This window comes from Pseudophryne corroboree, chromosome 4 (assembly GCF_028390025.1).
Source record: "Pseudophryne corroboree isolate aPseCor3 chromosome 4, aPseCor3.hap2, whole genome shotgun sequence".
In the NCBI taxonomy this organism is placed as follows: Eukaryota; Metazoa; Chordata; class Amphibia; order Anura; family Myobatrachidae; genus Pseudophryne; species Pseudophryne corroboree.
Window position 1 is genome coordinate 807,020,342 of NC_086447.1, and position 25,181 is coordinate 807,045,522.

General features: G+C 41.0%; 1 protein-coding gene across 2 annotated transcripts in view; it reads right to left on the reverse strand.

The window, feature by feature from the left end:
• MEIS1 (Meis homeobox 1) overlaps positions 1-25,181 on the reverse strand; it is a 195,057-nt gene that overhangs the window by 130,677 nt on the left and 39,199 nt on the right. For both annotated transcript variants that reach the window (XM_063918412.1, XM_063918413.1), the window contains exon 7: positions 24,916-25,027. In XM_063918412.1, coding sequence (XP_063774482.1) covers positions 24,916-25,027 — 112 coding nt within the window. The remainder of the gene's footprint in view (positions 1-24,915; positions 25,028-25,181) is intronic.

The window sequence follows — 25,181 nt, forward strand, 5'->3', positions numbered from 1 at the left end:
ATTAGCAGCAGACACAGTACAGTGCGGTAGTTCACGGCTGTGGCTACCTCTGTGTCGGCACTCGGCAGCCCGTCCATAATTGTATATACCAGTGACCTAACCGTGGTTTTTTTTTCTTTCTTTATACATACATACTAGTTACGAGTATACTATCTCTTTATCAACCAGTCTATATATTAGCAGCAGACACAGTACAGTGCGGTAGTTCACGGCTGTGGCTACCTCTGTGTCGGCACTCGGCAGCCCGTCCATAATTGTATATACCAGTGACCTAACCGTGGTTTTTTTTTCTTTCTTTATACATACATACTAGTTACGAGTATACTATCTCTTTATCAACCAGTCTATATATTAGCAGCAGACACAGTACAGTGCGGTAGTTCACGGCTGTGGCTACCTCTGTGTCGGCACTCGGCAGCCCGTCCATAATTGTATATACCAGTGACCTAACCGTGGTTTTTTTTTCTTTCTTTATACATACATACTAGTTACGAGTATACTATCTCTTTATCAACCAGTCTATATATTAGCAGCAGACACAGTACAGTGCGGTAGTTCACGGCTGTGGCTACCTCTGTGTCGGCACTCGGCAGCCCGTCCATAATTGTATATACCAGTGACCTAACCGTGGTTTTTTTTTCTTTCTTTATACATACATACTAGTTACGAGTATACTATCTCTTTATCAACCAGTCTATATATTAGCAGCAGACACAGTACAGTGCGGTAGTTCACGGCTGTGGCTACCTCTGTGTCGGCACTCGGCAGCCCGTCCATAATTGTATATACCAGTGACCTAACCGTGGTTTTTTTTTCTTTCTTTATACATACATACTAGTTACGAGTATACTATCTCTTTATCAACCAGTCTATATATTAGCAGCAGACACAGTACAGTGCGGTAGTTCACGGCTGTGGCTACCTCTGTGTCGGCACTCGGCAGCCCGTCCATAATTGTATATACCAGTGACCTAACCGTGGTTTTTTTTTCTTTCTTTATACATACATACTAGTTACGAGTATACTATCTCTTTATCAACCAGTCTATATATTAGCAGCAGACACAGTACAGTGCGGTAGTTCACGGCTGTGGCTACCTCTGTGTCGGCACTCGGCAGCCCGTCCATAATTGTATATACCAGTGACCTAACCGTGGTTTTTTTTTCTTTCTTTATACATACATACTAGTTACGAGTATACTATCTCTTTATCAACCAGTCTATATATTAGCAGCAGACACAGTACAGTGCGGTAGTTCACGGCTGTGGCTACCTCTGTGTCGGCACTCGGCAGCCCGTCCATAATTGTATATACCAGTGACCTAACCGTGGTTTTTTTTTCTTTCTTTATACATACATACTAGTTACGAGTATACTATCTCTTTATCAACCAGTCTATATATTAGCAGCAGACACAGTATAGTGCGGTAGTTCACGGCTGTGGCTACCTCTGTGTCGGCACTCGGCAGCCCGTCCATAATTGTATATACCAGTGACCTAACCGTGGTTTTTTTTTCTTTCTTTATACATACATACTAGTTACGAGTATACTATCTCTTTATCAACCAGTCTATATATTAGCAGCAGACACAGTATAGTGCGGTAGTTCACGGCTGTGGCTACCTCTGTGTCGGCACTCGGCAGCCCGTCCATAATTGTATATACCAGTGACCTAACCGTGGTTTTTTTTTCTTTCTTTATACATACATACTAGTTACGAGTATACTATCTCTTTATCAACCAGTCTATATATTAGCAGCAGACACAGTATAGTGCGGTAGTTCACGGCTGTGGCTACCTCTGTGTCGGCACTCGGCAGCCCGTCCATAATTGTATATACCAGTGACCTAACCGTGGTTTTTTTTTCTTTCTTTATACATACATACTAGTTACGAGTATACTATCTCTTTATCAACCAGTCTATATATTAGCAGCAGACACAGTACAGTGCGGTAGTTCACGGCTGTGGCTACCTCTGTGTCGGCACTCGGCAGCCCGTCCATAATTGTATACTAGTATCCAATCCATCCATCTCCATTGTTTACCTGAGGTGCCTTTTAGTTGTGCCTATTAAAATATGGAGAACAAAAATGTTGAGGTTCCAAAATTAGGGAAAGATCAAGATCCACTTCCACCTCGTGCTGAAGCTGCTGCCACTAGTCATGGCCGAGACGATGAAATGCCAGCAACGTCGTCTGCCAAGGCCGATGCCCAATGTCATAGTACAGAGCATGTCAAATCCAAAACACCAAATATCAGTAAAAAAAGGACTCCAAAACCTAAAATAAAATTGTCGGAGGAGAAGCGTAAACTTGCCAATATGCCATTTACCACACGGAGTGGCAAGGAACGGCTGAGGCCCTGGCCTATGTTCATGGCTAGTGGTTCAGCTTCACATGAGGATGGAAGCACTCAGCCTCTCGCTAGAAAAATGAAAAGACTCAAGCTGGCAAAAGCAGCACAGCAAAGAACTGTGCATTCTTCGAAATCCCAAATCCACAAGGAGAGTCCAATTGTGTCGGTTGCGATGCCTGACCTTCCCAACACTGGACGTGAAGAGCATGCGCCTTCCACCATTTGCACGCCCCTGCAAGTGCTGGAAGGAGCACCCGCAATCCAGTTCCTGATAGTCAGATTGAAGATGTCAGTGTTGAAGTACACCAGGATGAGGAGGATATGGGTGTTGCTGGCGCTGGGGAGGAAATTGACCAGGAGGATTCTGATGGTGAGGTGGTTTGTTTAAGTCAGGCACCCGGGGAGACACCTGTTGTCCGTGGGAGGAATATGGCCGTTGACATGCCAGGTGAAAATACCAAAAAAATCAGCTCTTCGGTCAGTTCGGTGTGGAGGTATTTCACCAGAAATGCAGACAACAGGTGTCAAGCCGTGTGTTCCCTTTGTCAAGCTGTAATAAGTAGGGGTAAGGACGTTAACCACCTCGGAACATCCTCCCTTATACGTCACCTGCAGCGCATTCATAATAAGTCAGTGACAAGTTCAAAAACTTTGGGTGACAGCGGAAGCAGTCCACTGACCAGTAAATCCCTTCCTCTTGTAACCAAGCTCACGCAAACCACCCCACCAACTCCCTCAGTGTCAATTTCCTCCTTCCCCAGGAATGCCAATAGTCCTGCAGGCCATGTCACTGGCAATTCTGACGAGTCCTCTCCTGCCTGGGATTCCTCCGATGCATCCTTGCGTGTAACGCCTACTGCTGCTGGCGCTGCTGTTGTTGCCGCTGGGAGTCGATGGTCATCCCAGAGGGGAAGTCGTAAGCCCACTTGTACTACTTCCAGTAAGCAATTGACTGTTCAACAGTCCTTTGCGAGGAAGATGAAATATCACAGCAGTCATCCTACTGCAAAGCGGATAACTGAGGCCTTGGCATCCTGGGTGGTGAGAAACGTGGTTCCGGTATCCATCATTACTGCAGAGCCAACTAGAGACTTGTTGGAGGTACTGTGTCCCCGGTACCAAATACCATCTAGGTTCCATTTCTCTAGGCAGGCGATACCGAAAATGTACACAGACCTCAGAAAAAGAGTCACCAGTGTCCTAAAAAATGCAGCTGTACCCAATGTCCACTTAACCACGGACATGTGGACAAGTGGAGCAGGGCAGGGTCAGGACTATATGACTGTGACAGCCCACTGGGTAGATGTATGGACTCCCGCCGCAAGAACAGCAGCGGCGGCACCAGTAGCAGCATCTCGCAAACGCCAACTCTTTCCTAGGCAGGCTACGCTTTGTATCACCGCTTTCCAGAATACGCACACAGCTGAAAACCTCTTACGGCAACTGAGGAAGATCATCGCGGAATGGCTTACCCCAATTGGACTCTCCTGTGGATTTGTGGCATCGGACAACGCCAGCAATATTGTGTGTGCATTAAATCTGGGCCAATTCCAGCACGTCCCATGTTTTGCACATACCTTGAATTTGGTGGTGCAGAATTATTTAAAAAACGAGAGGGGCGTGCAAGAGATGCTGTCGGTGGCCAGAAGAATTGCGGGACACTTTCGGCGTACAGGCACCACGTACAGAAAACTGGAGCACCACCAAAAACTACTGAACCTGCCCTGCCATCATCTGAAGCAAGAAGTGGTAACGAGGTGGAATTCAACCCTCTATATGCTTCAGAGGTTGGAGGAGCAGCAAAAGGCCATTCAAGCCTATACAATTGAGCACGATATAGTAGGTGGAATGCACCTGTCTCAAGTGCAGTGGAGAATGATTTCAACGTTGTGCAAGGTTCTGATGCCCTTTGAACTTGCCACACGTGAAGTCAGTTCAGACACTGCCAGCCTGAGTCAGGTCATTCCCCTCATCAGGCTTTTGCAGAAGAAGCTGGAGGCATTGAAGGAGGAGCTAACACGGAGCGATTCCGCTAGGCATGTGGGACTTGTGGATGCAGCCCTTAATTCGCTTAACAAGGATTCACGGGTGGTCAATCTGTTGAAATCAGAGCACTACATTTTGGCCACCGTGCTCGATCCTAGATTTAAAGCCTACCTTGGATCTCTCTTTCCGGCAGACACAGGTCTGCTGGGGTTGAAAGACCTGCTGGTGACAAAATTGTCAAGTCAAGCGGAACGCGACCTGTCAACATCTCCTCCTTCACATTCTCCCGCAACTGGGGGTGCGAGGAAAAGGCTCAGAATTCCGAGCCCACCCGCTGGCGGTGATGCAGGGCAGTCTGGAGCGACTGCTGATGCTGACATCTGGTCCGGACTGAAGGACCTGACAACGATTACGGACATGTCGTCTACTGTCACTGCATATGATTCTCTCAACATTGATAGAATGGTGGAGGATTATATGAGTGACCGCATCCAAGTAGGCACGTCACACAGTCCGTACTTATACTGGCAGGAAAAAGAGGCAATTTGGAGGCCCTTGCACAAACTGGCTTTATTCTACCTAAGTTGCCCTCCCACAAGTGTGTACTCCGAAAGAGTGTTTAGTGCCGCCGCTCACCTTGTCAGCAATCGGCGTACGAGGTTACATCCAGAAAATGTGGAGAAGATGATGTTCATTAAAATGAATTATAATCAATTCCTCCGCGGAGACATTGACCAGCAGCAATTGCCTCCACAAAGTACACAGGGAGCTGAGATGGTGGATTCCAGTGGGGACGAATTGATAATCTGTGAGGAGGGGGATGTACACGGTGATATATCGGAGGGTGAAGATGAGGTGGACATCTTGCCTCTGTAGAGCCAGTTTGTGCAAGGAGAGATTAATTGCTTCTTTTTTGGGGGGGGTCCAAACCAACCCGTCATATCAGTCACAGTCGTGTGGCAGACCCTGTCACTGAAATGATGGGTTGGTTAAAGTGTGCATGTCCTGTTTTGTTTATACAACATAAGGGTGGGTGGGAGGGCCCAAGGATAATTCCATCTTGCACCTCTTTTTTCTTTTCTTTTTCTTTGCATCATGTGCTGATTGGGGAGGGTTTTTTGGAAGGGACATCCTGCGTGACACTGCAGTGCCACTCCTAGATGGGCCCGGTGTTTGTGTCGGCCACTAGGGTCGCTAATCTTACTCACACAGCTACCTCATTGCGCCTCTTTTTTTCTTTGCGTCATGTGCTGTTTGGGGAGGGTTTTTTGGAAGGGCCATCCTGCGTGACACTGCAGTGCCACTCTTAGATGTGCCCGGTGTTTGTGTCGGCCACTAGGGTCGCTAATCTTACTCACACAGCTACCTCATTGCGCCTCTTTTTTCTTTGCGTCATGTGCTGTTTGGGGAGGGTTTTTTGGAAGGGACATCCTGCGTGACACTGCAGTGCCACTCCTAGATGGGCCCGGTGTTTGTGTCGGCCACTAGGGTCGCTAATCTTACTCACACAGTCAGCTACCTCATTGCGCCTCTTTTTTTCTTTGCGTCATGTGCTGTTTGGGGAGGGTTTTTTGGAAGGGCCATCCTGCGTGACACTGCAGTGCCACTCCTAGATGGGCCCGGTGTTTGTGTCGGCCACTAGGGTCGCTAATCTTACTCACACAGCTACCTCATTGCGCCTCTTTTTTTCTTTGCGTCATGTGCTGTTTGGGGAGGGTTTTTTGGAAGGGCCATCCTGCGTGACACTGCAGTGCCACTCCTAGATGGGCCCGGTGTTTGTGTCGGCCACTAGGGTCGCTAATCTTACTCACACAGCTACCTCATTGCGCCTCTTTTTTTCTTTGCGTCATGTGCTGTTTGGGGAGGGTTTTTTGGAAGGGACATCCTGCGTGACACTGCAGTGCCACTCCTAGATGGGCCCGGTGTTTGTGTCGGCCACTAGGGTCGCTTATCTTACTCACACAGCGACCTCGGTGCAAATTTTAGGACTAAAAATAATATTGTGAGGTGTGAGGTATTCAGAATAGACTGAAAATGAGTGTAAATTATGGTTTTTGAGGTTAATAATACTTTGGGATCAAAATGACCCCCAAATTCTATGATTTAAGCTGTTTTTTAGTGTTTTTGGAAAAAAACACCCGAATCCAAAACACACCCGAATCCGACAAAAATAATTCGGTGAGGTTTTGCCAAAACGCGTTCGAACCCAAAACACGGCCGCGGAACCGAACCCAAAACCAAAACACAAAACCCGAAAAATTTCAGGCGCTCATCTCTAGTCCTAACTGACATGTCACAGGCTGTGTTTGAAAAATGTCAGGAGCTGATTGGCTGGTACTTTTTCAGTCTCCATTTTATCACTTTCCAAGCGATGACGCATCTGGCCCCCTGTCTGCAGTCAGAGTACGGCTTTCCCAAATCAGTTACTAGGAAATGCAGAGTACCCCCTGAAATCTTCATTCTGTCATTTATAAGTACAATTGCAAATGTATATTTGTTTACCCAGTGTGAAAAACAGCAGCTTTTGAATCGTATACATTATCTCTTATATGCCTTAAAATGTGTATTTAGTACTGGTATGACAAAAAATACAGCAACAGAGCTCATTTGATTGTGGTTTCTAGTGCTGGGTAAGAGATTCACAAAATGAAAATGAGCCGTAATTAAGTGCTGAAGCTTTGCCATCAAATTTGAAGCATATTTTAATTTATTTGCATACCAACATTAAAATAGAGGAGGAAGAATTGCTGACTCATATTAAAGCCTACTTTTACTTATGTACAGATCATGCATCCATGCGGTCATCACATTTAATCAGGTGGGACCTCAACAGTGCTACCAGCTAATGGCTAAACAGATATTCAGATCTATCCCATTGGACAACTGAATATAGTAAAACAAATAAAATAAATAAAATCATAGACTTTAGGCATTATTTTACCCAATTTTGAGTAAGATATGGAATGCTTACACAAATTTTGCGTATGTAACTGCTTTATACCGTTTCATGTTACTTAAAGTAGAAATAACTTAACCTTTGCCTTTTCTTGAGCTTGTGTGGTTTAATTTGATTTCTTTAGCACATGATAAAATATTGTGTTCGTACTTTTGGCCCTCGGACCAGCACTCCATTGCTTGTAGATCGTGAACAACCTCAACCAGCCCATCACAAAGAGCAAATAATTGCCTCTTGTCAAAAACATGCCACCCTGTTGCTCAAAGTGCTTTTCAAATAGTAATAATAATATTAAAAAAGGTGCAACCCACTTACAGGACATAAGAATAGATTAGGAGCAACGTAACATGAAATGCATCACACCGTCAAATATTCTAGTAATGTGCATTTCAGTTTCATTTGGCTGAGTAAAGAAAAAAAACATGTTTATATATTTTATTTATTATTGTAGAATTTGAGTTCCCGAAAATGTAACATCACTAGAGAAGCAATTTATTTCTGTACCCAACACTTAGTCAATACAGAAGATACCGAGCCTTTAAAAAAAAAATGTGGAAAGTTCCTAATATTCTTTCATCTGAGACCCACTATTGTACCTTTTATATGCAGAACAATGAACAGTTTGGACTCTTAAAGCCAGGCCATCAAGAAAAACTCACTTAACTCCTTTAACCCCGTCTTATATTGCAGATTACTTGTGAACAAAACAAGTTAAAGAACAACAGCAAACTTGTGCTTGAAAGACCTAAATTTAAAAGCAGGCAACAGGAAGCTTTTAGTTGGGAAGTTGAGGTTTAAAGTACTCAGCAACAAACAATGAGCAGGAGAGATAAAGATGCAATGGAAATGGTATGGAACAGACCTTAGTAACTTCCTGCCAAAGCTGACATGGAGCATGTGTGCTGCCATGATAGGGACCAGTAAAGCTATTTTGCTTGTATTTACTGGAGGTATTTGTTCCTGTGCAAACAAAGGGAGGTGGATAAGCAAGCTTTGCCCTCTCGTGTTGCCAGGTCTTTAAGCTTAGCATGTATCACATATTTCATCATGGTAACGGTCTATTTGTTCATATTGTTACGTTGTAACTAGGATTAGCTTTCACTTTATCATGCACGACGCCCGGGTCCTGCTTGTCTCTGTAAAAACACCTTTAGCCATCCCTCTCTAGGAAGTCACTAAACAAGATCCGTCACCCTATTCCAACCACAAATAACATTCGGTAGGTTCTGCGTTGCCCCTGGTTATGACGTCAGTGTTAGCTCTTTGGGTTCTGGGTCAGGACCTCCGCCATTATTATATGCCATCACTTTATGCCTCCTATATTTATTTTTACCTTCCTCCCAGAGCACCAGGTATCTGTGTCAGAAGAGGGCTCCTCAGTTGCAGGTTTGTTTGGCCAAGGTCACAGACGGGGCAAGCATTTCAGCAGTTGTTAACACAAAGCTTCCACTGGGCTCTGCAAAGTCTCCAACAACGAGTGTTTCATCTGCAAATATACTTTCTATCCACGACGGATTGTTTTTTTTCTTCTTTTTTTTTCTCAGTTTAGCAAGAACTAACAAATCCCCTCCCTGTGAAGTGGTCTCAGTGACAAATAAATAGGTCAAACACTCTTAGCTGAAACCCAAGCAGCTAAATTCTCCAAATATGGAAACATAATGGATTTTGCTAGCTTAAAGAGGCTTTTAGGAACGGCATTTAACTCAGTTGGGCGTTATTACTTTAGTGAGCTATACAATGTACACAGTTAGCACGCCTTCAAACATTAGCCATTTTTTTAAAGTAATCAATTGTTATAAAAATTGATTTTCTTATATGCATGTGAGAAATGAATTTAACGTAATCAAATATGTAGCAAAACAAATCATATTAACTCTCATAAAAAAGCATCAGGGTCAAAATATGTCTAGTTAATTTAATTTAATGTTATTTGAGACTTCTGCAACTATATTATTTTATATAATCTTACTGTACAGACTTTTCTCTCCCCAGCCACTTTCTTTAGCTTCTCAAACAATGTATCTTTGTTGAGTATTTTACACTTCAATATTATCACCAGGAGAGCATATGGCATAACCATAGTGGGAAGCTTATCTTCATCTTCTTGTAAGCTAAAATTAGTTCAAACGGCTTTGCAGCTCTCCACATGACTCCAGTTATAATGTTAATAAAAGAAGCGTACGCCCCATACTTTTTGAGTTACAGCCGTTGTGCAAAACGCTGGCCTTTTATTGGCCTAAAAATATACTGTAAAACAATAAAACACACAAGTTTGTCTATTTCTTTCCCCCATATTTCTAACATATGTGTCAAAAATGTTATCAAATATATATGTTAAGAAGATTTAAAGATTTTTTTAAAGCTGGCAGACAGATCAGTCTGTGATGCCACTGCGGGAAAACTTTGCCTAAGTTCTAATCTATTACCTGTACAAAATGATTTAATGCTTGTGCTGGAAAGTAAGTGGTTGAAAGCTACTGATCTGACAATAAATAAACATATATATATGTGTGTGTGTGTGTGTGTGTGTGTGTGTGTGTGTGTGTGTGTTTATACACCTTTATATATATATATATATATATATATATATATATATATGTGTGTGTGTGTGTGCGCGTTTACTTATATATATATATATACATACTGTATATTTGTGTGTGTATAGAGATAGATAGATAGATAGATAGATAGATAGATAGATAGATAGATAGATAGAAGAAAAGCTTAACAGTTGATAATGATTTAAAAGATAAACCTAAGTTATGGAGGTTTGCCGGTGATTATACAGCTTACAGCTACTTAGTAATACATGTGAATTTGCGTTAATATTTTATTTCACTTAACATGGAGACAGACTGATTTAATGTCCAAGTGTAGATCCTTTTTTTGGAGCGTCAGGATTAGAAAACATGTTCTATATTACAGTAAACATGTTTTCTATATCCTGTAGATATAAAAAAACAAAAACCCACAATAGACCCCATATAGTCCGCAATTACAATATTTGTTTTTTTTCTACAGCCCAACCTCCCCCGCCCTTGTCACTTCTCAATATCTCTCACATTGAGTCCCACAACAAAGTCTAAATGAACGTGTGAGTTCAGAAGTGACATTGGCTTCCGAGCACTGCCATGGGCACTCTTAGAGAAGCGGAGTGGTATGTATATTTTCTTTAGCTTGTTGCAGACACCGGGTCTCAGGGTTAAACAGAAAACCCCTGAGGTTAGTTTAAGACCTATCATGAACAAATCTGTGCCAAGTAGAAGAAACGAAACAATATCTTTCTTGTGTACCGTACAAATGCTGATGCAATAGGAAAATGTTGACATCATGTTCAGAGAGAGGGGGACAGACGCTCTTTCCTTAGCATGTTGATAAATAGACCTCTAACAAACCAGCACTCATAACACACTGTATGGGAGCTCCAAAGTCACATGGCTGTTTATTCAGTTGGGCTAATTGGTAAATTAGGGAGGCACTAAAAGGGGCCACAACAATCCAACAGCAGTTCACACTGACCCACAAATAGATCCCATCACTCTGCAGCTCAAGTCATTTACATACTGTCAATATTTTTATTACTGCAGTAATGGGCAACTCTCAGCACTCCCGCTGCTGATAAATGACACCTCCCATGATGCTCAGGGCTCTTTGATTGGCTGCATGCTGATGCGATTATATTTGTATTACGAATAATTGGCTGCATAACACTGCAATGCTATCTCCATGGTAGTAGGTTTGGCCGTTGTCAACTTGACATGTTAAAAATAATATCTTTCAAGCCAATTTCTGCTGTTATGTTGCATTTCCACCTACAGGATTAATATTATGCTTTATGTTTTTATTTTCCACATCAAAAACTGTTTAAATGGAAGGTATCAAAGTAAACCTCTGCTTATCATAATCACAACTCAAACTGCTTTGTGCATGGGATCATAGAGCCTCACCCCTATCTATAAAGGTGTTACATAATGGAAACAATCGCTGCTCTGACTGCACTATAGAGGCAATAGAAGAAAAGAGGTGCAGGAGGCAGAGGTAGTTTTTTTCCCTAAACAACTGAATTGCAACACCATTTTCCTTTGTGCCACATTTCATAAAGCCTTCTAACTACATCTGAAATGAGAGAGCTTCACCACTAGCAAATAGTTGCTATTTGAATGGGAAAGACTGCTATTACACGCATTTTTCTGTCATGCAGACACATTTGTCAACTTTAACGCTTGTTAATTCACATAAATCATACGTGCCACTATTGCTGACCACTAATAAGGTCGACACTTGTTGTTAACTGTTTTGTTACTCATCCTGATCTTAAAAGACTCTCAATTGCATATGTCTGTAATTAGAAATAACACGTGCATGCTTTTCCATGCTTTACTACTGTGTAATAACTACCACGGTTTAAGCATAGGACTATGTACAGTTTAAATGACCAGTAACTAAAAAGTAATGTACTTAAACTGCCACCAGCTATAGCTATATAATATATATATATATATATCTATCTCAATAGCTTGTGTCTGTGTGGCCTGCTCGTGGGGATGTGTCCAAGCATGAGGGTTTAAACCATGAGGTCTATTTACTAAGCCTTAGAGAGAGATAACGTGAGAGATAAAGTACCAGCTAATCAGCTCCTAACTGCCATGTTACTGTTTGTGTTTAAAAACTCACAGTTAAGGGGGGTACTCACGGAGCGATATTCTAAGCAATCTGACTAGATTGCTTAGAATATAAGCCTGATCGCTCTGTGTGTACCCCTTACAGCGATAGCAATGCGCAGCCCCGCCCCTGCTGATAGATTGGCCTGCCGTGCAGGCCAATCTAGCGGGTCGCTCACTTCCCCCGCTGAGTGAAGTGAACGCCCCCCCCCCCGTCTCCCCCTGCACGCTCAGCACAGATCGCGCTGTGCTGAGCGGCGGGAGGGATGTGTGCTGAGCGGTTCGCTCAGCACACATCTCTCCCTGCATCGGCCCGTCTATATGGGCCTTTAGGAGTTGGGTTGGTTAGTTGGTACTTTATCTTTCCACCTTTGGCCCTCATTCCGAGTTGATCGCTCGCTAGCTGCTTTTAGCAGCAGTGCAAACGCTAAGCCGCCACCCTCTGGGAGTGTATCTTAGCTTAGCAGAAGTGTGACCGAAAGGTTAGCAGAACAGTGTTAAAAAATTTTCAAGCAGTTTCAGAGTAGCTGCAAACCTACTCCTACCTTGCGATCACTTCAGACTGTTTAGTTCCTGTTATGACGTCACAAACACGCCCTGCGTCCGGCCAGCCACTCCCCCGTTTCCCCAGGCACGCCTGCGTTTCTATCTGACACGCCTGCGTTTTTTAGCACACTCCCGGAAAATGGTCAGTTACCTCCCAGAAACGCCCCATTCATGTCAATCACTCACCGATCAGCAGAGCGACTGAAAAGAGTCGCTCGACCTCGTGTGAAATTGCATAGTTTTTTGTGAAAGTACGTCGCGCGTGCGCACTGCGCGCCATACGCATGCGCAGGAGTGCCGATTTTTTGCCTGATCGCTGAGCTGCGAACAACGGCAGCTAGCGATCAACTCGGAATGACCCCCTTTATCTTTCTCCAATGCTTAGTAAACAGACCCTTCCCCCCCCCCATTATGCCTTATAGCCCTATGTAACTGCTTTTGGTCATATTGCAGAATTGCAGATATATGTACTGTGCGTGGCTCCTAACCAGCTGCTAATGAGTATGTGACAAGCAACAGCTAAGGAAGATAACCAAATTGTGCCAGCTAAGAACCAAGAACCATAAAGATTTGGCTGTTAAACATGTGGGTCAACTCTCTTCAAGAGACACTTGGACCAGTTGCCCACGTTAAACTATAGGAATTTACCTTCCAATCTGTTTTCACATCTTTATAGGACCAATTTAGAATGAATTTCCCCATTACTATTAAGAAAAAAAAAATCTCTCAATAACAATTATTATTACAATTCTTGCATGTGTTAATGTTACAAGGTTCATATTCACACTGGATGTATTTGCATTTTACGTGGTCAGACTTACTAACAGGAAAACCTATCACTTAAAATAAAATGTTTATGTTTATACTGGTAATTATTCCCTGCTCCCTATTATGTAAAATATTCTGTGTCCTGTGTGCCTATGTCAGTCATTAACAAGCTATGCAATTCACAGTTCATAAGTTCTTTATGTGTATATCCATACTCATGATATTTAAGTCATAATGGGGACTTTCTTTTATTTTCCCACAGCTAAAATGAAGGTGAACAAAGTGAGTTTGGCAAAGGGCATTACTCAGTTGCCATTTCCCACAGCAATATGGCATTTTCCTCTGGGAATCAAACATTTTCCTTAAATTACTGTTTATAACTCTTATCAGCTTAACAGCAATGGAGCCATCAAGTGCAATATCATGAAGAGAAAAAAAAAGAAGTCAAGGTCAATGCGTACTTGCATTTTTGTTTATCTTTAGCCGCAATTGCTACTGACATTCAATTGGGTAATAAACATGAGGACTGTCAACTGTTCCCTGGGAACAGGTGACTTGTTATCACGGGAGGGGGAGGCAATTGCAAGGTAATCAAACAGTCCTGTTGGATATGTGAGCGTGATTATTTTATGGAAGCAATCACCTGTCAATATTGAATAAAAGCTTCAGAAGCATTCTCGCTGCCTTAGCAGCAGAGGTGACAAAATACACACTAAATCTGCTTGTTTGCCACAGATGTCTCTCAAGCCAAGCGAGAAAAAAAAGAGACAATGTGTATTTAGAGCTGCACTACTGCTACATACGCTTCACTAACTAGATGATTCCCCTAGCAAGAACCCTGTTACTGCAGCTGTTTTTTTTCTGGAGCTCCACCAATTCTGCAATACTGAAACAGCAAATCTGTTTTGTTCACCACAAAGAAAAAAAATGGCAGCAGAGGGGTAGTTTGAGCAGAAGGACCAATCAGAAGTCTCAATCACTTGTTGCCAGTTTCTTCAGGGTCTCCCACTTACTCCCAAACACAGGGTCACACAGCACCGGGTTTGAGTTGGGTCTGTGAGAAGAACCACAGAACCCATGGCAGTCCCAAGTGGTTCCTGGTAGGGAAGTTAATAACTAATAGTATAATTGATATAAGAGGTGGAAGCATATATTTAAGAATTAACGGTCTTAGTGTTGACACCACAATGATGACAGTTATGATGTCAACATGGTTAAAATGTCGACGTTATAAATGTCGATGCCTGGAAAATGTTAACGTGCACAGAATGTTGGCATAGTGAAAATGTTGACATCAGCATTAGGTTTAGGGGTTATGGTTAAATTTGGGGGTTACGGTGAGGGTTTCACTAATCTCAGGAAGACATTGTTGACATTATGACCATGTTAGCATTTAATCAGTGTCGACGTGTTAAATGTCGAAATGCCCACCATCAACATTATTACTATGTTGACATGATCCACGTCGACATAACATACCAAACCCAATTTAAGAGTAACAAAAAATCTTTTTCTACTTAAAGAAAAACAAAACTTTACACACTGTATGACCATATTGAAATCAAGCAAAAAAAACTTTGCACGAATTTGTGAGGGATTTTAAAGCAGATCATAATTTTCCAGGATCGTTATTTTTAATAATTACCCTTTATTCAGCCATCAACATGTTCAGAAAATTGACTTCTGAAATGAATAAGCATCAGCTAAAGGAATGAAAGCTGCGCCAATGTTTTTGTGCTCTTGACTAACTGAAGGTACGCCCTAAACTGCGAAACGCACTGGAACTTTAAAACTATAAAGAATCAGAAGTCGTTTGTCAATTTCAAACCAAGAAAATATCTACATCACCGTGTGACATTTTAACATGCCAGGCACAGACTACCCTTCCTGTTGATCAAGCAAATGTGAGATCCGCTACACAGAGCATACTTTAATGTATATGTTTAAATAAACGAAGCAATTATATACTAATATATAATATACTGCATGTTAACATTTCAAAATGAATGGTAATGAATGTCAACAAGGCTTCCTAGTTCTTAAAGCAATGCCAGCATAAACATATATTCACTGCAACAAGATTTACTAAGAAATTCTAAACTTTAAATGAAAGGCAGAGCATTAATGTCAGATATAGAAATGAGTTGCTGATTTTCTTATATGTTACTAATTTAAGTTTAAAGAATTACATGGAATCTTAAAGTAACTATTAAAAGTAATCGGTGCAACTGTATGTATAAATATATATGTATGTATATATATATATATATATATATATGTGTGTGTGTGTGTGTGTGTGTGTGTGTGTGTGTTTGTATATATATATATATATATATAGATATAGATATAGATATATAAACACACAAAAAACATTTTCTTGTAATGATGTCCCATATTGGACCTTTAACGTTTGCAATTTATATAGTCTCTTATCTTGTTCTGTATTTTATTTAGTTCTCATTTTTGAAATCATCATCTCATAATCATATAGTTAATAATCCTGAGTTAGACGTGCCAAGTATATCTCATACAAAGCTTACAGCGGCTGTAAATCAAACAGCAATGTGAACCATTACAGAATGTAGACATCAATATTGTATCTCTTCCTTACAAAAGGGGAAACAGCACTTTCACACGAGGCCATCTAATACCAACACATATCTACTCAATCCAGATGATTTTCTAAGCTCAGCAATCAGCTTGTATCAGAAGTCTCCGAATGATAACAAATACACTTTAACTGAGAGAGAAAAATGGACCACGTCTGCCATTTAAACTAAGGAAACCTGCGTTAAAGTTAGCTCTAGATAAGAAATATTCACTGAACTATTAAACATCTCTTCAAGCGGCCCCTGAGAACCAGATGTGGGACCAAAAATTTTTTCTTTGGGATATATTATTTTTTTTATTGTAGACTTGAACAGTGCAACTATGTAGATTGATTATTTTACATATATATATATTTTTTAAATAGAGTCTGTGGGACGTATCAGAGAAGGCGGTTGGTGCATGAAAGCTTTGGAGGGCTGTATTCAGAGGCAAAGCCTTTGCCACATTGTGGTCCAGGGCTCAATATAAATTGTATATTAGTCTGCTTGGTGCTTGCTAGATTATCATGCATATTAATTGTAGTGCTCTAAATTAAAATTTTACTCATGGTTAGCCTATTGTATTTAACTTACAGATAGTGTACATGAGCATTTGTGGTCAGGCAGCAAATTATGTCAAAAAAGTTGACAAATTCCGTTCAGCTCAATTGTTGTGATGTGACTCCGGATTGGCCAAGGCCGAAGGCACTTTGTGGTCAGTAACATTGCTAATTTTCCCTCGCCCACCATCATGGTGCAATGAAAAAGTAATGACAGTTGGCTACTGTCTTAAGTGGCAATGTGCACAGCTGAATATTGCGGAGGTACATGGGGCTGTATTAAATTTTCACCCTAAGGGCGGTGATTCAGTTGGCCACAGGACTTACCGCAGGATTTTAGCTTCTTGGTTAAGTGTAACTACCACTCGCAGCAACACTGATTAGCCACAGAAACACCAGGTAATGAGGATTTCTGTGTGAGCAGAAATCCACGTCAAGTGCCCTCTTGGGGCTTGTTGTGGGCAGTAACTGAATAGCTCCAAGCACTTAACCTGGGAGCTAAAAGCCCATGGTAAGTCCCATAGCTAACTGTATTCCCCCCCCCCCCTTCCACCTAAGATTTCCGGGCTAATTGAATTCCTACTTAATATTTTCTATGGGCTAATTAACCGGTAGGATAATAACAGTTCTAATACTATTGGCGGTTTTAAAACTGCTACGAATATTGTTAGTCCTTTTGTCCTAATGATCAATTGATCATCATCTTCACAACTGTTCAAGTTACAATGACCCATTCTTAACAGAGATACTAAGCAAGAGAACCTATCTTTTAAACTTTTAGCTGGATTGTTGTAGTCCCTCCCTATCCAAATGGCTCATGAGGGAAGGGGCTTTGACAACCTTGAAATATCCACCCCAACATGAAAATGAATGATCTTCTTGGGTGTAGAACAGCTGTAGGCAGTGCTGGATTAACAATATGTCAACCGGGGAGATTGCCTAGAGGCCCCCTCACACAGGGGGCCCACCCACATAGCTACATCCTCAGTGTAAGGGGTACTTTGGCACATTGCGAACTGGGGATCTTTGTGGCATAATGTGAATGAGGGCACTATAGCAGTGCTGGGAGTATTTACACATTAAACTTTTTAGTAACATTGCCAGTATATAATTTTGACAATGTTATCGGTAGGGGTGCCCACAAATTAGTTGACCTCAGGCCCACCAATCCTTAATCCATACTGGCTGTAGGATTAGAGGATCAGGAGAGGCTAGGAGAGTTTTCATTTTTCACCTCATGTCAAGTAATTCACCCCCAAAACTAAATATGTAATATAAAATAAAATTGTTGTTTAGAGGTAGTCAGTGAACTATTATTATGGGTAGATTTCCTAAAACATCCAAAAAGGAAAAGTGGGAGTGTTGACTATAGAAACAAATCATATTCCAGTACATCTAGACAGGATGGCATCGGGATCCCGGTGCTTGGGATGTTGGGGGTCAGAATTCCGATGGTGGCATCCCGATGTGCAGAATCTCGACACCTTGTTGGTAAGTATTCTAAGCCCCCCTCTACCCTATTAAGCCTAACCCTCCTTTAACGCAGCCTGACCCTAACCCTCCCTCCCCCCGCAGCCTAACCTTAAACCCTCCATGCTTAGTGCCTAATCCCCCCTCTTCTTAGTGCCTAAACCTACCCCCCACTGCAAACTAGTTCTAACACTCACTCCGCAGCCTAAAATCTAACCTCCCACTGCAGTGTAACCCTAACCCTCCCCCTAAAGCCTAGAACCTAACCCCCCTTCCCCCCCTGCAGCATAACCCTAACCTTCCCTGGCATACTTAAGTTTGGGATGTCGGAAGTAAGGATTCCGGTGCTAGCATTGTGATCGATGTCGGGATCCTGGCGTCAGTCTTGTGACCAGTGTTGGTATTCTGACTGTTGGCATCCTGAACGCCGGTATGCTGACCGGATCCCCATCTAGACTATACTATAATATAGAGATGCGTTCAGCATCCCAGAGGTCGGGATGCTTACCTCCTCCGATGTTGGTATCTTTAATGTTGGTGTGTCGCTGTTGGTCATGTGACCGCTGACATCCTGACCGCCAGAATGCCATACCAAAGCCAGAAAATAATAGCTAGAATCTAATTAGTTGCTAAGGGTAACAGCGCCACAAGTTTACGAAAATCCATCCATCACAGTGGTGACTTTAATTAGGAGTTAGCAATATGGGGGACATCATGAAATTTGTACTTTCTGCCCACAGGTTTCAGTGTCTTGAAAACAATACAGTGGCTCAAATGTTTTAAACAAAACTTTTTGTAACTCTGGTTATTTGAATTATATTTAAAATTAAATTCAATTCAATCCTTCAAGTTATATTCTAAATACTTTCTAAATACTAAAAACACGTACTAAGGAAACTGTCACCAAAGTGTTGGAATTTTGTACAATATGCAGCCTTTGTGGCTTCATCCTTCACTATGTCTATTCCTGTCCCAAAACTAAAGATGGCTGCCACCACATGTGCTTAACATAACAACAGAACAACAGTTATGTTGAACAATGTCCTATTCTCAGAAACTGGAGGGTCATATCAAGTCAAAAAGAGCCACAAGATAATGGCATCAGAGGAATAAGTAAAGGTCAATCAAAGACAAGCTAGAGTCTCCGCTGTCTGGATGACCTTCAGCGCTTGTGACAAATTACTATCAGTCAATGTCAGCTAATGACAGGAGCTTTTTAGTTAATCAATTGTTCTAAAAATGATCAAGAAAACTACTCACAGGACGGCTCATTTTCACATCAATGCCTGTGAAATATGAAAAGCTCATTTTTTTTTTTAATAAGCTCAAGAAAAGCAGCGACTGAATTACAGGGGTCACCTTACAGAAAAGACAGAACCCTCTCTCTGCCATTTTACATCTGATTTCAATTCCAAATTCTAATTAAAAAATGTAGTATGTTGGATGTCGCACCACATGACACAGCGCGCAGCGCGTTAGTTGAGCTTGACGCAAACACTTAAACAGATTCTCCTCACAATATTGGAAGTGTTTTCCTATGCGTTACAACTACTTCTCTTAATGACATGCAGGTAAGTTGAATTAATATACTGACAATACAGAGCATCATGTAAATAACTCAACCTTCTATAAAATGTGAAGAAAAAAAGAAAAACTTGCCCAAAAATCTAAATATTCTTTTTTTTCCCCCCAGGAATTCAAACTGACAGCAGTTTCATATTACTCCCTAAACCTGAAATGCTAGTTTCTCAAATTAAAATATCTTCTGTGGCCCCAGCTACTCTAGAGTCGTCCATAGAAAAGAAATAAGGGAGGCAGGGCAACACTTAAGCTAAGCTATAATTGGAAGTATGTGAAAAATGAAGTGTCAGTTTGGTCAATAAAGGGCAAAGGTCAAGGGGAACTGCAGCCCAAACTCTGTACGAAATGTGCTCATTAAGCCATCCAATCAGCAGCTCCTTCCACCCTATCACATTAGTCAGCAGACAGGCAAGCTGCTCCAAAATGCCCTGCTCTGTGCAGTTATTACTCCTCTTGTTCATGTAAAAAGGATAGCTGGTATATAAATCGTTGCTCAGTCATCTGGAACATACGGTGGCCCTTTACCTCCCCCCTTCATCCAGCTCTGTGTGCAAGCTTCAAACAGCTACCTTGAGATTCCCTTTGCTAGTATGAGGAATTATCTGAGCCTGGAAGAATTCCATACAGAAACACAGCATTTTGCATACTACCAGTGGTATAGAGCTACTAGAATAAAAATACATAACTAAAATCTGCTATTACATATTTGAAAAACAAGTGCATCCTACAATTAAAATACTTTTGTATCTAGTTTACACACTCACTGTATCTGTTTCTAAACAAAATGTCTTTTTGAACGCACAGCTGAGAGTTGCACTGTATCTGTTACTAAGTTTTAACAGCTCTTAAAATGCAGGTCTAAACTAACCCCAAAGCTTTCAGGTTTCTGCGCATTATCACTACGCAACACCTAGTACTCAACTGGCAACAACAATATACACTATTTTTGATACACCATGGGGGGATTTATCAAATCTTCTAAAGAGTTGAAAAATGAAGGTGTTGCCTATGACAGCCAATTAGATTTCAGCCCACATTTATCTAGCACATTCTATAAAATGATATCTACAATCTGATTGGTTGCTTTGGACAACACATTCACATGTCTTTTACTAGGGTTGATAAATCTCTGTCATTTAAGTCCAATACAGAACTGAAAGTGCATTTGCCCAGGGCAATAAATTTTCGGAAATACCCTCAGGACAGCAATTGCCCTGATTCAACTGTATTAGGTTCCATGTCATTATAGCAGTATCTGATCTTTTGATCACTTCATTTTTTTAAATCAATGATCAAGGTGGTATTTTATTTTTATTTTAACTTAATTAAGCTAAATGTTATAGGCGTGACCTGTGTTCTCCACTAGTTTCTAAACTTGGTCTCGATCCAAGGATCCCTATAATGGAGGAATATTACTTATATTTACAGAGACCTCTAATTTCCTCCTCATATTAAATGTAAATTACAGATTGCTGCCAGGGATCTCCATTAGGAAGCTGCAATGCCATTCTTTAATGGCCTAGTGGTTGCAAAGATTGGATAACAGCCATATAGATTTTACAAATGAAAAACTCCAATGTCTTTATATATATATATATATATATACAGGTTGAGTATCCCTTATCCAAAATGCTTGGGACCAGAGGTATTTTGGATATGGGATTTTTCCGTATTTTGGAATAATTGCATAACATAATGAGATATCATGGTGATGGGACCCAAGTCTAAGCACAGAATGCATTTATGTTTTATATGCACCTCATGCACACAGCCTGAAGGTAATTTTAGCCAATATTTTTTATAACTTTGTGCATTAAACAAAGTGTGTGTACATTCACACAACTCATTTATGTTTCATATACACCTTATATACACAGTCTGAAGGTCATTTAATACAATATTTTTAATAACTTTGTGTATTAAACAAAGTTTGTGTACATTGAGCCATCAGAAAACAAAGATTTCACTATCTCACTCTCACTTAAAAAAGTCCGTATTTCGGAATATTCCGTATTTCGGAATATTTGGATATGGGATACTCAACCTGTGTATATATATATATATATATATATATATATATACACACACACACACACACACACACATATATACGTGTGTGTGTGTGTGTGTGTGTGTGCGTGTGTTCGTGTGTGTTAGAAGGAATTAATGGAGTGTGAATCAGTAATTGTGTAATACATGTGTATGCATGTATGTATATGTATTTTATATATACTGTATATATATATATATATATATATATATATATATACACACACACACATAAAAAAAATTAACACATACATACATAAAAGTGTGTGGATCAAAAAATGGTACCAGGTAAGTTTTGCATTTAAAATTATTTCCACTTTGAATTCTATGAGCAAAACAGCTGCCAATCCCTGTTTAGAACTAAGGAGTCTATTTACTAAGCCTTGGAGAGAGATAAAGTGTAGAGAGATAATGTGCCAGCCAGTCAGCTTCTAACTGCCATTTTGCAGGCTATGGGGTCTATTTACTAAAGGGGGGTACACACGGAGAGATCCGTGCTTAAATTCTAAGTTAAGCACAGATCACTCCATGCGTATGACCCATAGCGATAGCGGTGCGCGGCCCTGCACGTCGCTGACCCTAGATTTGGCATGCCAAATCTAGTTAGAGTGCTCACCTCACCGCTGGGTGAGGTAAGCTTCCCCCCCCCCCATACCCCTCGTTCAGCACACATCGGGGGAGAGATGTGTGCTGAGCGATCTGTGCTAGGAGCTGGTTGGTGGCTGGTACTTTATCACCGTGCTATTTATCCTTCTCCAAGGTTTGATAAATCTGGGCCATATTTTTTAAATTACACTGAGAATTTGCCTTGTCTTTCCCCACACCAGTCACCACATTCCACTGTGTAGCAGAACTCCTCACAGTGACTGTGGGAAACAGCGCTCAGTAATTGTGCCTGCGCACATGATATTATTACTAAACAGAATTTTTTTTTTCTCTCTTTCTGGTTTGCAGACATTTCTGGATACTGATTTAACAGATAAGAGGATCCAGACCCATATTTCCTTACATGGTGTTTTACTTTATTATAATAATATTTGTTTTTGTCTCTCAAGCATATTACCAGAAATGTGCTAAAAGCATTTTTTTCTATATACCATGTTTACAAATGACATAAAACCAGCAGAGCATTGTTTTTGCTATAAGGGCCAAAAAGGAACAATCCAAAATCAGCAACGCCTTTTTAATGCTTTGGAAGTGTACAAATTCATTGTTTCCAAACAAATTGCAGGAAAATTTGTCAGCAATTACCATGGTGAATTTAGGGTTGTAACACAATAACACAGAAATAACATTAGCAAAACTAGCAGAGCATGCAAAAATGTGTAAGAGGCATCTTAAAGTGCAAAGAAAATCTCCCTGAGGCCACCCCAGAGGCCTGAAAGGCTAGTACCAGGAACAGCCTGCTCCTCATGTTGTGCAGTCATAATGATTACTAAGCCATGAAGTGCCAAGGAGGTTGTGTGCATGGCTGAAATATTTAGCTAACTAATGTTCATACACTGACTCCTGCTGACTTCCAAAAAACCTTGCAGGAGAACCCGTCTCGATCACAGTAAATTAACCATATGTTCTAAATACTATAGAAGATATATGCCAATACTGTCTGAAAATAAGAGCTTTGATTATTATTTATGACATAGGTCCCTGTGTTACTGTACATCCTCCTAGACCTAGAGCAATTACTGTAGTGAAGGGGCTTCTTAGGTTTAACTTCAGATACAGTTTACTTCATTTCTGAATAGCACTTTAAGGGGGACATGTACTAAGCAGTGATAAACGTGGAGAAGTGAGCCAGTGGAGAAGTTGTCCATGGCAACCAATCAGCTGTTCTGTATGTGTTTATAGTATGCAAATTATAAATGTTACGTCAATGCTGATTGGTTGCCATGGGAAACTTCTCCACTGGCTCACTTCTCCACTTTTATCACTGCTTAGTACATGTCTCCCTTAGTTCTAAGACTATTTAACCAATTGCCTTTGTTATTCACATAGTTATTACATGACCACATCTCTGCTATTGTGGGACTGGTATCAAAGTAAAGGCAGTCAGGAACCGCATTTCAGTTACAGTTGAAGTTTTGAAGTCTACCTAACCCTGAAATATGTATTAGGTAGGTGAATATGGAGGGAGATTTATCAAAGCTTGGAGAGAAATAAAGTGGAGTGAGATAAAGTATCAACCAATCAGCTCCTGTCATTTTTCAAACACAACCTGTAAAATAACAGTTAGAAGCTGATTGGGTGGTGCTTTATCTCTCTCCACTTTACCTCTCCCCAAGCTTTGATACCTCTCCCCTATGTTTGCTCATTAGTTATTGTCTGGGGCAATCAGCTTATATTTAAGACTGTCTCTAAGGGATGGTGGTAACTCTGAGCACATGCCAGTGGTGTATCTATAATGGGTGCAGTGTGTGTGGTGCATATAGACCCCTAGGTACAGAGGAGCACACATCGCATACCCTGCACCCATTTTTTCAATACTAATCTCTTTGGTGTCCCATGGCAGCGGGAGTGACTCTGAGCACTAGGTGTTGTGCAGATCTCCAGGAAAATGGCACAGTGGGCATTTTTCATGCGTTTTGCGCATTGTGTAGTAGAGAAGAAAATCTCTGGGAAAATGTCCACCGTGCCATTTCCTGGAGACCTGCTCACCACCTACTGCTCATCGTCACTGCCGCTGCCTGCTAGAGAGGAGGGGGCCCGGACAGAGACTGCACACGGGACCCCTCCTTTCTTTATACACCCCCCTTTAGAAATAAATATATATATATATATATATCAAGGGACATTTAAACTCACTTTGCTCAGTTTATACTAAAATACTTATGAGAAATATGGAGTACTCAGTGAGCTACTTTAAAGACACTGAGGAGGAGTGGTAAATACTTCCATATGTTAGCTAAAATCAACCAAAACTGGATAATCATAAGCACTAAAGAACAAAAATACTAAGGATCTAAAACTGAAAAGTGGTGGAGAGTAGGAAATAAAATGTGAAAGCTGCTTACAGAATGATTCAATAATTATCATCATGGCATTATCCCATTCAATAGTTCTGCAGATTACAGAAATAGTATTATATTTATTAAGACTCTGCGGTCACAGGAGTCTACACCACAGAAAGGGAAGAATGCTGCAGTTATGGTATAGCACAATGGGCACAGGATATCCCAAAAACCAACAGCCAAAATGCTCACTTGAAAAAAAGAATTCTCAGAAATATACTGTCATTAAGTTTCTACACAGCAGAAGATAAAATAAGCATAAAAAAGCACAAAAAGAATTAATGTTATCGTATAACAGTAAATACCATATTCCAATTAAAAGTGACCCAACATGGTAGGAAGCACATTTTTAGAGGGTGTGATAAATACTTGAAGGTAATATTCTTACCCTGTTCACTGCTGTTGTCACCACTATGCGACGTATGCCCACCACTTGAAGGTCCTGGTGTACCCCCGGAACGAGTTGATGCTGTATCATCGTGGTCTCTGCTCCATGAAGGCTGTGGAATTACAAAGACACTTTATGAGTTAAAGAAAAAACTTCAAACCACTCTTTTTTTCTTCCCGTCTTATGCATATATTCAGCTACAACCAACTTAATGTGCAAATTTAAAGGAAAGCTGCCAAATGGATCTGCATTAGTTTCTTTCACTG